Here is a 14,335-nt window from a genome sequence, read left to right on the forward strand (position 1 = left end):
GATCTCACTAGTTCAGAACACAATTAGCGCGTATGGACTGTTCTATTGAATTGTTATTTTTAAATAAACCATACATTTAAAAAATATTATCAGCACGTTTTCTGATGACGACGGCATTATTTTCTCTCGCGCGCTAAACCACGCCCTCAGTACGTGCCGGTTACGTATAGTATGTCAACGTTTACTTTTCAAGGCTTTGAACTTATAGATTTCTTTCTGGTTTCGGGGAGCCTTTTAAAAGAGAATATGTCAGTAAACATTCTAGCTACTCCCTTAACAGATCACAAGGCAATTTATATAAATATTAGATCTTCCTCTTTTGTAGCATCATGTCATACTTTTTTTTGGAAAATGAATGTTTCTCCACTATTCTTGATTTTTGAACATTAATAAAAAAAAAATAAAAAAATGGCTTTGAACTTTTCAACGCGGGAGAAACAAGTGTTCAGCAAGCGGCCGAAGAAGAGTGTTTATGAAAGAAGAGCACATGGCAATAATCCAGAGGAATGGTAAGTGTGCTTTTTTTAGTTTTTGATTATCGTTGTTTTTTCTTAAAGTCACACTTTCCCCAGTTAACTTAGTTGATATTGGTTATTTAGAAAAAAAAAACACCACTACATTTTCTTTGTAAGTTATCAAACATTACTGGATGTTTAAATCTAGCTGTATTTTAATCCTGTTACATGAAATAATTAAGTTTTTGTTGCGATGGATTTTCCTAGCAACAAGGCGCATGTTTCTGCTGATCAGAACTTCTTGTAGTTTGTGATCCTCAGTTGTTTAGTAATGGCCAGTGTATGATGCCTAACGTTTTAAAGTCTACATTAATTTGCATTTTATTAACCTGATCATTCACATTTGTGTTCCTTTCATGTGGGTTGTTTTCATCAAGTGTTTACATCAGGTTAGCACATAATGCACCATGTTTTGTTAGAAATAGTGTATTTGAGCTTTGATTTTTATATCTACACTCTTGCTCAACCAGTTTTCAATACATTTACATAATTCTTTCTTAGGACACTGATAAAGAGGAGTGAAATGGGGCATCCTTGAAGTCATGGAGGATGACCTCTCACAGAGAACTAAGAGATGACTAAACTTCTGCATCATCCTGGAGGAAACTGTGGTAATGGAGGGCCATCTGACTTTCCCACTGCTTTAATGGTACTCTTTGGACTTCTCTATGTGCTGATTATTGACTTTCCAAAAGGACTAAAATACACATTTGAGTGTTTTGCAGATAGGTGCACTTCTATTTTATAGACCATCCTTCATATTTTGAAAGTTTGTGTTCCTCATGTACATGCTACTGTTTAGTCATGTTTCATATTTAGTGGCATAGTTTTGTAAAACTGTTTTAACTGCAGTGTTTAATTTCACTGTTGCAGTGTTGAATCACTTTGGCTTAAATATTTGTGAATTTAAAAAGCATGGAATTACAGGATTTTTATATTATGATGATAGCAGTTCTATCTATGTATTGATGCAGGTTTTGGCAGGTTAGTGCAATATATGAAATTTTGTTTCATGTGAGCAATATTTAAAGAGAGCGTTTACCCAAAAATGAAAATGTATCATCATTTACTCTGTTCTATCTCAAACTCATATAACTGCCTTTCTTCTTTAGAACACAAAGATATTTTCATAGACTGATATGTTTACATCCATAAAATGAAAAGTAAAAGGGTTTCAAAACTTTTAAGATAAATATGAGTTTGAGACATAAGGGAATAAATGAGGGAATTATCACTTTTGGGTGAACTATCCATTTAAGCAAGGCTGTAACCATGTCTTGAACATTGGGGGGATAGGCCTAGGTCAAATTTTATTTTTATTTTGCTTTGATTGGCCATCTCAATCATTTTGACATTGCTGGTAAACTGCTGAGGCAGACCAGCCTAAAAATGTAACTTTTAAATCTTTTTGTAATCCAGTGAGCAGCCATTTTTTGCGGGGGGGGTGCCTTGCTCAAGGGTATTGGAAGAGAGCACTGGTTATTCACTCCCCCACCTACAATCCCTGCCAGTACTGAAACTCGAACCTCTGACCTTTGGGTTATAAGTCCGACTCTCTAACCATTAGGCCATTAATTTTTTGGCAGTTTAGACTTGTCCTCCTCAATGTCTATGGTGGTTACAGCTCTGACTTTAAGATAAATTTATTGTAATGATGGGTATACTTGCCTGTTTAATTGCCTTAAACAGGCAAATGTTTGAAAACATTGTCTTAAAAAATTGCTCTTTTGAATAAATGTTTTATTAATATTGTGTCAGTGTTTTCAGTTTTTGACTTGGACACTGTTATTGCAGTTTTCAGTTGTAACATATTATTTCTTAGTACCAATTTCCAGTAGCATTTTTTTGTTCAGTCAACTTCAGGTATTTGAGTTCTACAGACAAAAAATGCTGAGTTGGCACAACTTAAAAAGGTTTGTTATAGAGTCGTTGCACATCTCTAGAAAACGAACAATCTTGAGTTAACTCAACTAAACATTTTTTGTATGACTGACAGCTTCTTTTCAGTCAGTATAACTGCTTTTTTACAAAAGTTGAGTGAACAAGAAAAAGCTAGGGGAAATTAGTACTAAGATTTTTTTTGTTGTGCTGGCTTAAATTTTTTTAGTGTATGTAAAATCATTTTGTATGTAAATATCCACCTATGTTTCTTTCAGTTTGATCGTAAGGACGAATTACTAAGTCATGGATTTGTAGAAGTTTCTTCAGTATCAGTCCAGAAAATGTACATCTTGAAATATAACTAACAATATAAAAGTTACTCTTATATTTACTTAAAATAAATTATTAGAATTACACTAAAAGGCCTTTTACTTTCTAAAAAAAAAAAGTATAAACTATCAGAAGGCAAGAACTGACAGAAGGCATGTAGAAGATTGTGTTCAGCAGGTTTTTCAGAAAGGTTTTGATGATGTTAATCATTTAGAGGCCTTAAAATATTGTGTATCAAATATGAGACAGTAGGCTTCATAGGGTTAAAGACGTGTTTACATTATTTTTAACAGGACAGAACAAACAGAATCTTATACCATTTAAAATTTATTTGAAGGCTTTGGGTGAATATAAAGTTCACTTGTTCTTCTCTCAGGTTTTTGCATCCTCAGTACGCATATTTACTCTAATTAACTGCAGAATATACATATACTGGAAGTAGCAACCCAAGATTTCATTTAGAGGACAGGTCCATTCGGTATACATCTGCATCTGCACTGAATACTGAAGTACTAAATACTAAGAAATGGGAATTACTTGAAATTACATTAAAAAAAACATGTTAGACCAACAGAATTCCCCCAAATGTCATCCCAACTTGTCAAACATAGTTGTCTGAACAAAGAATTTCACACTGAACAAAATTGAGGTCCCTGCATACATTTCAGCATGAATAACTTATGTGGTCACTATTATATGATTATTGTTTCACTGTTTGCTGATAGTTTTTTAACCTTTTGTTGTTAACATAAACATGTTTTTTATCATTATTGTTAGATATTTCTTGTGTTGTGATTTAAAGAGCTCATCTTTTTACATTTGTTGATTGTCAGAGTTGTCAGGTGTTAGTGCTTTTTCATAGTAATTATGAATATCTTTGCTTTATCAGGCTCAACAGAAACAAAGATAGCATACTTCACAAGTGAAATAGCCTATAAAACTATATAGCCAATTATCAAAATAATAGCTCAATTTATTATGTTAATTTGCAGAACAACTAATTTGTTGAACAAGAAATCTGTAATGCCTTGACTTTATTAGCTGAATGAGGCATTTTGCATTTAGTGAATGAACAAATTCAAAATGACATAAAGTAGCATTACTTACAACTATTTTGAGACAATAGTTGAGAATACCTAAAAGGTAGGTAGAAGCCAGCTGAAATGACACATCATTGTTTGCATGCTTCTGTTGATCATAAACTTGTTTTTCTTATGTTAGAATTGTGGAGAATAATAAAATAATAAGTAAACAGTTTAGTTTGTGAAGAACGTTGATGTCCATGTAAAACTTGCTTTTGTTAGCTCTTGAACAATTTTTACACCCACACATTAGAAATAGGCTAACAGTCGTCACATTGCTGTAGAAGACAACGAATCTTGCTCTAAATATAAAATCAATTCAAAAACTGAATAGGGCAAACAATTTTTCACATATTGATTAGAATGGTGTACATTGTCTGCCAGTGTTATATGATTGTTTTTTCCTCTTACCCATGCTATTATGTTATATTGTCCCTACAGTTTTATTTAATAACTGGTTTAACAACACAGACATTACTTTCATTCATATTCATTCATTACTTATGAATAGCTACACTCTTCTTTGTCAAACGGGTATTATGCCAAAGTCCACGTGAGTGGTGCAAATAAAACAATATTCAGTTTAAAGTGGCATTTGAACAAGACTTTCTTACCATGATGGCCTAAATAAATAAACTTAGGTAACACGAAAACTTTGCCAGCATTTAAATACCTGTAGGAAACAGTAATAGTAAGTAGCCTAGTATGCCATATGTGACCACAAAACCAGTCATAAGTCACACGGGTATATTTGTAGAAATAGCCAACAATACATTGTATGGGTCAAAATTATACATTTTTCTTTTATGCCAAAAATCATTAGGATATTAAGTAAGATCATGCTCCATGAAGATATTTTGTAAATTTCCTATCGTAAATATATCAAAACTTAATTTTGGATTAGTAGGCTAATTATGCATTGCTAAGAACTTCATTTGGACAACTTTAAAGGCGATTTTCTCAATATTTTGATTTTTTTTTGCACTCTCAGATTCCAGGTTTTTATTTTAGTTGTATCTCAGCCAAATATTGCCCTTATCCTAACAAACCATACATCAATGGAAAGCTTATTTATTCAGCTTTCAGATGATGTATAGATCTCAATTGCAAAAAATTGACCCTTATGACTGGTTTTGTGTTCCTGGGTCACATATGTAAGTAGGCGGCTCTAAAACATGACGTTTCAGCGAGAGGGAGTGGAGGCATTTTCCTCAGTGACGTCGCATATACCGGGCCGGCTGTTTGACTCGGAAACAGCCATGCAGTGTAAAGAAGAAATGACCGATAGTGACCTCAGATAAGATGTTGAAGACCTGTCTATTGTCTTTATCTCTTTATAACACTTCAGCATTCATGTAGAACTCTGATAAAACTATTGCAAATTTTGAAGCGCCTTCGAAACGTCGAATCGTTACGCATCTGTCCGTCTTCCGAGCGATCATATTTGCTGCGTAAAATAATGGAAAATGCTGAAACATCCGATCAAAACGGAACGACGCACTACACGAACGGTTTAGTAAACGGATTTCACACCCTACAAACCGATAACGGGGAGTGTATTTCATCTAACGGAGGTGGTCTGGGTGCTAGTGATAGTAGCGGTGGCCATAATGGTGTTGAAGATTTCCACCATCTTCATCAGCATGTACACAACAATGGTTCGCCTGCAAAGCGCTGCAGACTCCGAAGACGCGTGGATTCGGGAAAGAAGAACAGACCGCGTAAGTCCAGTTTTCAGTAATTAATTAATGTATTCAGTTGTAACTTAAACTGAACAGTGACAATTATCACAACATACTGTAAATAGCTATTTTAGAGGTAAGGTTCATTTAAAAAGATCCATAATTTAAGCAGCAGAAACGATTTCAGCACATTAAACATTTTGTTTTTATTTATTTATTTTTCCTTTGTACAATAAAATCTCGAAAGACATGATCTTACACATCACAGTCATTATAAATAACGGTTATCACGTTACAATTTCCATTTAACTTTTTGGTCAGTGTTTATAGCAAATGTGTTTATAGCGAATTTTTCGCATTTCGTTCGTATTCATATTTGTACCAAGAACATGAAAGATTCGATTTTTAGTGTCCTTAAGTCCCGGAAGTGAACCTTTTTTTGTTTGTTTGTTTGTTTTGTGTGTTTTATTTGACTATTGTTCACAATTAAAAAAAGAAATAAGAGGCCTATTTAAAAGAGGAAACGCTGGAACTGTAAACACATTTCAGACTTGCCTGTATTAAGAGGTTTATTTGTTTTGAAAGACCGGGTTATTTAGTGTTGTGAAATCAATGTGATGTTCGCTGTGCGGATTTCATTGGCCAGATCAGAATGTGAGGGTGTGACCAAAACACGCCAGATATGACGGACATGCGATTTCATCCAATGAGACCAAAGGATCACATAAAGGGGTGGGGAAATTGAACTTGCAGACTTTACAGTACTTGTGTAATTAACATAAAATGTGCTATGTACACCTGCCAAGTGACATGAGGACGTTTATTCTTCTGCCAGCAGCATTTGAATGATATATACATATATTGATTAGATCACTGTGTGCTTCATATTGCTGTCTTCATTATCCTTTCTGTCTCAACTGCAAAGTATGAAATTAATTGTGAAGAAATCAGGTAAGGTCCTGGGTAATATTATTTAATCAATAAAAGACACGACATAAAAACTCAGTGATTCCGTTTTGTTGGTATTAATTATTCAGCATCTTTTTACAGTCTACTGACAGTCAAGTAGTTGAAGTAACAGCAATTGCACTCTCTAGGATCCGATAAAGTATTTATAGTTATTCATTATTGATTTTAAATATTGTTTTTGAATATTAATATAAATCTATCTTAAATATATATTCCATTGCTTTAACTACATTTTGGGTTGTTGGCTGTAAACTGCTGTAACTTCACTTTTTGTCCATTAACTGCTGTGAAGTCACTGGGTTCCTGGTGGCTTTGGAGTACTTTGCACTCTGAGACAAGAAGTACACACACCTTTCGCCTACATGTACGTCTGCCAGCTATATTATCATCACTGATCTAAACTCAGACTCCCTTAACTAATCAATGACATACGAAACTGTTTTCTCCCAAATGCTGCAAAGATATTTCACTGATTCACTACTATAGAAAATACTGAGGTTGTATCAGTAAGATCTAAATGGTTTTTACCTAGAGATTATATTGTACTTTAAACAGATTTTGTGAACCTGATGTGTAACTTTTATTTTGAAGACAGGATGTTTCTCAGAATCGCCAGGCAATCTCTTTGAAACCACTGTTACCATGGCAACAAAAGAGCCCACAAGCTGCAGTGTGAATAGATAAAAATACTCTTTCCCCCCACTCCCAATGCAGTCATATTCATTCTTTATTCATTAAAATACACCAAAAAAGTCATTTAAGTATTAGATTTTAAATATCTAATTATTACATAGTACATTATAATTTTTTCCACACCTATTTCTCTCACATTCATCAGTACCACACAGAAAGATGCAGGTAATGCTTGTCAAGAAAGAATATCAAAATCTCCCTTTCTAAAACTTGAGATTTTTTTCCAGCTTTTCCATGGTTTGGAATGGATATCGGAGGCACCCTGGTAAAGCTGGTTTACTTTGAGCCCAAGGACATAACTGCTGAAGAAGAACAAGAGGAAGTGGAGAGCCTGAAGAGCATTCGCCGATATCTGACCTCCAACGTGGCCTATGGAAACACGGGTATCCGAGATGTTCACCTGGAGTTGAAGAACCTCACCATGTGTGGCCGGAAAGGCAACCTGCACTTCATTCGTTTCCCCACACAAGACATGCACCGCTTCATCCAAATGGGCAGAGACAAGAACTTCTCCAGTCTGCACACCACACTGTGTGCCACGGGTGGGGGCGCATACAAGTTTGAGGATGACTTCAGAACGGTATGTTAATGGCGACATAATAATGCAATTTATTCAGTTTGATTGAATGTAAAAAAATATGTTGATCTGTAGCAGGCTAGTGTTTTGTTGACATACTGTAATGTCTTTTACTGCCACTTATCCTGTTACTGTTATCAGGACAATGAATGGCTAACATTAGCTATGCCTATCACATTTATGATTGTGTATTTGCTTCTTCCCGCAGGTGGCTGGTTTGGAGCTGCAGAAGCTGGATGAACTGGACTGTCTTATTCAAGGTCTGCTGTACGTTGACTCAGTTGGGTTCAATGGCCATCCCGAGTGTTATTTTTTCCAAAATCCCTCCGACCCTGAAAACTGTGTCAAGAGGCCATTTAGCCTGGAGAACCCCTTCCCTATGTTGCTGGTAAACATTGGCTCGGGGGTTAGCATCCTTGCTGTCTATTCCAAGGATGATTACAAGCGAGTCACAGGCACCAGGTGAATTCCGGCATCATGTTTTTTCTTGTAGTTAAGCAAACAGGTTGATTTCAGGTTTATGCCTTTCATCCTTGCTTGTATACATCACTTACATAAGTAAAGATAAGAAGATCTGGCTACTACTGTGGCAGATATGCTTCTAACTATCCAGATTACACATTTATCAGATATGTTATCAAAGAACCACAGATATAGCTCAAAATTGATGATTTATTCACGCAGAAGAGAATTGGCAAAGTACGGAGTCCTGCACATGACATGCAGGGGGGAAAAAAACAAGATATCATGGCCATGAATTAAAAATTTGTTGCCAAGACTTTTGTCATTTTAGTTAAATGGCATACTAAATTGTTCCCCTTTTTATTCAAATGTGGCCTTATTTTTTAAAACTAAATTACAATGAGTGAACCAATTTATACAATGTGGCCGCATTTTAACTTAAACTAAGGAAATCATTAATAAAATGTGGCCATGAATTAAGTCATAGGAAGAAATTCTTGGTTTGTGGCCACATTGTCTATTTTTTGTTTTAGGTCATGTGTGATGTCCTTACCAAAGTGTAACTGACAAAACTAACTTGAAATTTTATGTTTGAACCACTAAAGTGCTATAGTACTGTAATTGTAAAGTAAAAATGAGTAATTTTTTATAATTTTGTAATGAAAATTGTTAAATGTGTTGTAGAAACAAGATCTGTAATCTACCTAAAGTAATGCAACATTTTTTAAATACACCGCCATTTATATGCTTCATTGGTTGTGATTCAGTTTAGGAGGTGGTACGTTTCTAGGCCTGTGTTGTTTGCTGACTGGCTGCGAGACATTTGAGGAGGCCTTAGAGATGGCAGCTAAAGGGGACAGCACAAATGTGGACAAACTAGTGAAGGACATCTATGGAGGCGATTACGAACGCTTCGGTCTCCAGGGTTCTGCCGTTGCATCCAGGTATAGACAGATTTGCCATAATTTTCTATGTAAAAATTATGTAATTAAAGACAATCTTTTTTTTTTTTTTCCTTTAATTTGTTAGTTTTGGTCATATGATGAGCAAGGAGAAACGTGACAGTATAAGTAAAGAGGACCTGGCCAGGGCCACTCTTGTCACCATCACAAACAACACTGGTTCCATCGCCCGCATGTGTGCAGTGAACGAGGTTTGAAAACATTTTCTCTTAATGCAAAAGCTCATCTGTTCTGTTTAAGAACTTAGAACATATTTCCGTTCAGAATAATTGATTTTTGTTTAGAATGCATAAGATAAATTCAGTTGCCATTACCCTGTGAAATAAACAATATAAAGACCAAGTCTGTGGTGCTAAAGATGACCTTGAACTCAGTGTGCTCTGAGCTTCTTTACAGTGTTGCCTTGTGGCATGGAGATCAAGCAGCATTGTACAGGGCTATCACAGCACACTGAACAGCCACAAGATGGATAAATGTTTTTTTCTTTTCCTAAAATACTCTGGTGTAAAAGTCAAGAACAAGTGGAATGTAGATATTTCCTCTTTTCTCTTCTTCAGAATTAAAATATTACTGTTTATTCTGATTGTCTGTTTTTTTTATTTTCTTCAGAATATTGATAGAGTGGTTTTTGTTGGGAATTTCCTTCGGATCAACACAGTGTCAACTAAGCTGCTAGCCTATGCCATGGACTTCTGGTCTAACGGACAACTGAAAGCCCTTTTCTTAGAACATGAAGTAAGCCTTTTTCCTTTTTTTATCACTTGTAATTCCTTGCCAGTGCTGGAATCAGTTGCATTAATTATGTTTGTCCATCTTGGACTTACACCATAACCTTCTTTATAGTGGTCAATCAATGTATCAGCCAAGCAAGTATATGTTAAGTATATTTTAAAATTATTGGAATCAGCCAATAAACACACCCATGTCATTAATGTTTTAATACATGTTTTTCTAAATGGTGGAAATATTAAAGAAATTACAATTAGGTGCTTTTAAACAGCCAATGAAATAAAATTTTTATTTGTGTGGCTTTCAGTTAACTTTCGTACAAAAATATCAATGGTACCAGAAAAGAGTGTGGTGTGTTATTATACGAGGTGTTTCTAAAGATGAATGTGAGGATCTAAATATTAGGGAGAAAGATGAAAATGAGCACATGTTGCATGATGATTTATTTAAAAAAAAAAAATACAACAGATGAATTAGCCTCCTGCTCTAAATGTGAGTTATTTATGGTTCTATAATAAATGATAAATGTTTAAATATTGTTAAAAGTAAACAAGGTGCAAGTACTGCTTATACATGTTTTTCCTAACCTGTGATGGTCAGCGACTGTATGACCACTTTGCAGATTAACAGGATTTTTAGCTCCCCCTTGTGTCAGTTCCAAAATCTACCCTCAGACCTGTCAATGGATAATGTTGATTTCTGTTGTCAATGTTGTCGACTTATTTATCAGAAAATATTAATTAGAAAGTCTTATGTAAATTAAAATTATTTAAGATTAAAAAATGAAGATTAAAGATTTTAAAAAGTTGTGTACATCTCTTAAGAGATTTTATATTCATTCAAAGGTTTGGGGTTGGCAAGATTTTTTTGAATGTTTTAAGTTTTCTTTTATGCTCACCAAGGCTGCATTTATTAGATCAAAAATACAGAAAAAAAAGGTAATATTGTAAAATATTATTACAGTTTAAAATGACTGCTTTCTATATAAATATATATATACACACACGCATACGCACATACACGTGTGTGTGTGTGTGTGTGTGTGAAATTAAGTAATTTAATAAAAAAACATTTTTTTACAAAACATTTGAACAGTAGAGCATAATATCAGTCACATATTTCTCATTAGGCCTCTACATGAAATTATATTTATCATTTAAATATATTTATTTAAATATAATGAAATGCTCTGCTTTTTTACTGCAGGGTTATTTTGGAGCTGTTGGTGCCTTCCTAGAGCTACTGAAGATGACTGAAGACTCCTGAGACACTGAGGAAACCCCAACCTTTAAACCAGAAGCTGCTGTAAGATTTCAGGAAAGCCACATCCCCTAATAAGGAAAAGCCATTTAATAATGTGATGAGTTTCCATTTCCCTTCAAATCATCTACATGCTGGCCCTTCTATGCTCATGACAGGAGCAGGTGATCAAGAGGTTGTGATGCAAAAGTGCACCGTTTCAATGGTGATAAGCTGCACCTCATGCTAACTGTTCCTTGTCACCGTTGCCATAATCCCAGCACAGCTTTGCCTTTGCCGTGTATTGATGATTTGATTGGAAGATGATTTAGGACACTAATGCTTGTGTACTCCCTCTTCTCCCTGTTTGTGAGCTTTATGAAAACAATTGTAACATATGAAAAGGGTTTGGAGGTGAGTATTATGTGTATTAGGCCTGCTGTATAAAAACAGCCTTCCCCAATCCCCTCTGAACAAATCATGCTTTGAACCACAAATCAGATTTATATTTACGCATAGATGAGCAGTAGATTTATGTGAGACTTTGCTCTCCCGGTTCTAGTCACATACAAGCATTTATAATATCTGTATTACATTTAAAAATGCTACGTTGTATTATTAAACGTAAAGTCATTTTGGACACTAAAGCGCGAGTCCAAATTCATAATTCTGACTTTTTTTTTTTTTTTTTTTTTTTTTTTACAATAATACATCAAATACCAATTGAATTTCAGTACTTTTCAATTAGATAAAGCTTATATTTGAACACTTTTACAGAATTAGCTAAATGTTGTCTGGTAGACTTGTTTTATCTACATTGGGCCTTGTATGATTAGTGGATTGTTGACCTGAGTAGCTGTTTCTAAGATATCTTTACCTCCTTTTAACTGGTCTGTGTAATGAACAGAGAACATATGCACCTGAGCTGACACTGATTGTGTTGGGACCAAATTGTCTATATTGACTGGAAAACAGTATCTTCTTCAGATGGAGAATTCTCATAGTTCACTACATACAGTACAGTAAGTCCTTTCTTACCCTGATAATGATTTATATTTGGTTGTGCAGTCCCAAATGCTGAGATTTCTCTGATCTGAATGTGTTAACAGTTTACCCTGTGTATATACACTGTAGTGTGTAATGTTTTGTTGTTTTGTTTTTATTTAATTTGCACAAACCATCTCTTGTCATATTCATGCCATTATGCAGTGATGTCTTACATTTAATTTGAGACAGCTAACCAAGACATATATTTAGTCAAACCTCCTCACAAATGCCTTCATCCTTTTAAACATTTTCAGCTTAAACAATCTATTACTGAAAATATTTTGCCTTTTTTTCTCTCATGTATCAACATGAGAATCTCTAACTATATGCCTAAACACCTTTTAACTCTCTGTATTAATACTGGACAGCTGGGTCTGACTGTGAACGCTCCTGGTTGTTGTTCAGAACCAGATGTATGTTAAACATCTCCTAAATGCTCCTAAAGCTGGAATCAGAAATTCCAAGTCACTATAATCTGTTTAAATATGTAAGATCAGAAACACAAGCACTTCTAAGAGAAAATGTATTGCCTTTCCCTCCCTTTGAGCCACACAGCATGACAGCAATTACATTTGTACCAATTTCATTTTCTCATTTTGCCTCAACACTGTAAATATGAACTAAAACGTTCATTTAATCCTTTATTTTTACGGCACTGAGACATTGTGTTGATCATCATGAATGCAAGCAAGACCAAAACTCCTAAAAGGAGGTAATATGAGGAATATTATCATAATGCAATTTCTTTTAGAGGATTGTGTCAAAAATAATCACCTATTGTGAGTGTACTGAACCTACTACATGCTTAACAACAGACCTGTGCTGACATTATAGTGTCTTCTAGCTGCTGGTAAGATCTGTAACAGCACATTGCGCACACTGCCTCTACATCTGTTCCTTCTGTCTGTTGATTCATGCTTTACTTCCTCTGCTCAGTCCTTAGAATTGCCTTATGCAGTGGGGTGCCATTTTGTCTTTGGATGTCTGGATTATGCACAATGGCACCCCAACATCTCTCTGAGCCACGAAAGTAACTTCCAAGTGTTACGGGGTGCCTTTTACTGATAGAGACAAGGCTTTATCTCTGTATTGTTGCTAATGCTAAATCCAGATGTCACTGTATGCATTAATCCTTAACAGTATATTTGAGGTGTTTTCTTTTTCTTCTTTGCGGGGGTATTGCTTTACCTATGCCACAGCAGACTGAATGCATGTGTCGGTACATTGTATTTTAACTGAGCCAGTGCAAAGCATGTAAGCGATTTCTGAACAGGTGTGTCATTTCCTTGTTCTTGGATGGATCGCTCCATCTAATGTAGTCGAATTGCCTTTCTATCAGGTTTTGTTCTTGTAAACCAGCATAACGCTTGGATCGTATGTCAGCGCGTTCATTTCATTGCGCTATATATATATGTTAAATTGTATGAAACCTTTCTCTCCTTTCATAAATGTATTCTGTCTGTCCCAAACTGTACATGTTTGTTGCCCAGTTTTCAGGAAGCATGTTCTAAATTATAAATGCTGAAGCGCCATTAAAGTTGAATTATAAGCTTTTTTTAGAGCTAGATTGTGTCTTTATAAATCATCTAATTTTAGATAATTAGATGTTAATTTTCCTTGCTAATACTCCTCATTAATGACCTCAATCTCCTGACAAACTTGTCTAATGTATGTGATCTGAGGGAGTATGTGTAATTCCATGCTGAAAATTCTTTTAACTTAAGTTTATTCAGTGTTCAGGCAATCATGAATCTCAAACTGTATCACTACACAAATTGTAAGCGTATTTCTTATGATATAACATTTGATGTTGGTCATAGAGAAATCCTTGGTTTACTTATGCCTCCTAGGGAATGAAGAAATCATATGACTGGCTGAAAAATGTAACTAAGTTTTGAGTTACCATGTGAAAAGCTAACTTAATTTGTCAATAAACTATTTTGTAAATATCTAATAAATGTGTTAATTATGGAAATTGTTTTACTGTTGTGGCTACTGTTATCATTTAATTTCTTTCTTTTCATACAAAAATCAACACTTAGACCAGTTTACTGCATATTCACAAACTTGACAAGTAGACATTACATACTTTTATTCGTTATATATGAATACTTATTACACCTATATCAACTCATTCAAACTAGTACTTTTTCATTTAATATTTTTA

General features: G+C 34.7%; 1 protein-coding gene across 2 annotated transcripts; it reads left to right on the plus strand.

The window, feature by feature from the left end:
• Positions 1–5,035: 5,035 nt before the first annotated feature.
• Positions 5,036–14,134, plus strand: pank1b (pantothenate kinase 1b). Of its 2 annotated transcripts, none has more exons than XM_016461359.1 (7): positions 5,036–5,529; positions 7,380–7,732; positions 7,938–8,191; positions 8,959–9,135; positions 9,221–9,344; positions 9,763–9,888; positions 11,089–14,134. In XM_016461359.1, exons 1-7 carry the CDS (start codon positions 5,268–5,270, stop codon positions 11,146–11,148), a joined length of 1,356 nt encoding a protein of 451 aa, XP_016316845.1. In that variant the 5' UTR covers positions 5,036–5,267; the 3' UTR covers positions 11,149–14,134. The 2 variants fall into 2 exon arrangements, with proteins under 2 accessions (XP_016316845.1, XP_016316846.1); XM_016461360.1 differs by lacking the exon at positions 5,036–5,529 and adding an exon at positions 6,010–6,441.
• Positions 14,135–14,335: the final 201 nt, after the last annotated feature.

Source organism: Sinocyclocheilus anshuiensis, unplaced genomic scaffold (assembly GCF_001515605.1).
Source record: "Sinocyclocheilus anshuiensis isolate Anshui unplaced genomic scaffold, SAMN03320099.WGS_v1.1 scaffold220, whole genome shotgun sequence".
Classification (NCBI taxonomy): Eukaryota; Metazoa; Chordata; class Actinopteri; order Cypriniformes; family Cyprinidae; genus Sinocyclocheilus; species Sinocyclocheilus anshuiensis.